We start from the raw sequence: 1,427 nt of genomic DNA on the forward strand, positions 1-1,427 counted from the left end.
TATATATATATATATATATATATATATATATATATATATATATATATATATATATATATATATATATATATATATCCCAACTAGAAATAAAACTCATGAATTGTACAACTGTACCGTAAGACATCAATGAATTTAACAATATGAAAAAATCACTTCCAGATCTTTAAATTTTAGCTGCAAAATTCGGCGAATTAATTCCTCGAAAGTACATGTTTCGATGCACATAATTCATAGAAAGATAGTACATATAGCAATAAAAGATTTTTAAATGTGCAAAGTACAAAGTTTACAAACGAAGACTTCCAAAAACATGATCAGCCAACCTCAAATCGTCGTCGAATAGCAGCATCTAGTACCCATGGAATATTAGTAGCACCAAGTACTAAGATGCCTTCCATGTCATTGCCAACTCCTTGCATCTGAACTAAAAATTCGGTTTTTATACGTCGAGCCGATTCACTTTCCGTGTCCGAACGTGAAGAGCATAGAGAATCAATCTCATCAATGAATATTATCGATGGTTTGTGTTCTCGAGCCATCTCGAACAGCTGCTTTACCAGTCTGAAAAAGTTGTACAGAACGTTGGAAGCTAGAAACCCAGAGGACTTTCTGGATTCGTTTTTGTATGAAACTCTCCCTTTTGGCAGTTTGGATGGCAGATTTTAAGATTTCAATCTAATCCCTCTAACCCAACACTCAATAAAGAAGCGCCAATAGCAATGCTTAGAGTTCAATATATTAGGCTACATTTTCATCTAGTCCCAACGGCCCAAAACTTATGCTGCAGCTCATAGCTTCGGCATTTAATCACCACGTAGTTCTGCAAAATAATTATTTCTAAATTTCTTAACTTTTTCATTTCTGATCTCCTTAGAAGCAAGAAGGACTTTAGTTTCTCGTTATGTCTACCAGAACATGCGCTAATGGAAGAACTGTTGATCCATGTTCCACTGTAAATTATATGCAAGCATGTAATTTGTGCTCAGATATGTTCAATTTTTGCAAATCAAAAATAGAAACCTTTCCGATTCGCCTAGCCATTTTGACATCAGATCCGACGATGACACCGAGAAAAATGTCGAATTATTAGCTTCTGTCGCGACCGCTTTTGCAATATATGATTTGCCGGTTCCAGGAGGGCCGAAGAGTAAAATCCCGCGCCATGGTTTTCTATTACCTAAAAATTAAAAAGAAATAAAAATAAATCAGGAAATAAAACTCCCATACAGGTAATAAATCCAGTGAATAATGGTTTAAAGAAAAGGGTACAACAAAATGCGAACGAAAGCTAGGGAGAAAAAAACGCTTGAGCACCAACTATCAGTTAAGCTTTCTTCAGGAAATGATTATCTACTCTAACGTTTAAAGAAATAACACTAAATGTTTAGATAAAACATTCAATGCAAATCGTCGATAAATTTATTGTT

The 1,427-nt window shown here is 34.3% G+C and overlaps 1 protein-coding gene across 1 annotated transcript in view; it reads right to left on the reverse strand.

The window, feature by feature from the left end:
- Positions 1 to 1,427, reverse strand: part of LOAG_18254 (aaa ATPase) — a gene marked incomplete at both ends in the record, with an annotated part of 9,069 nt that overhangs the window by 1,423 nt on the left and 6,219 nt on the right. The window contains 2 exons of the mRNA XM_020450918.1: positions 324 to 561; positions 1,021 to 1,177. Of these exons, the coding sequence (XP_020305355.1) occupies positions 324 to 561; positions 1,021 to 1,177 (395 nt within the window). The remainder of the gene's footprint in view (positions 1 to 323; positions 562 to 1,020; positions 1,178 to 1,427) is intronic.

The sequence above is a fragment of the Loa loa genome (assembly GCF_000183805.2).
Source record: "Loa loa unplaced genomic scaffold supercont3.239, whole genome shotgun sequence".
In the NCBI taxonomy this organism is placed as follows: Eukaryota; Metazoa; Nematoda; class Chromadorea; order Rhabditida; family Onchocercidae; genus Loa; species Loa loa.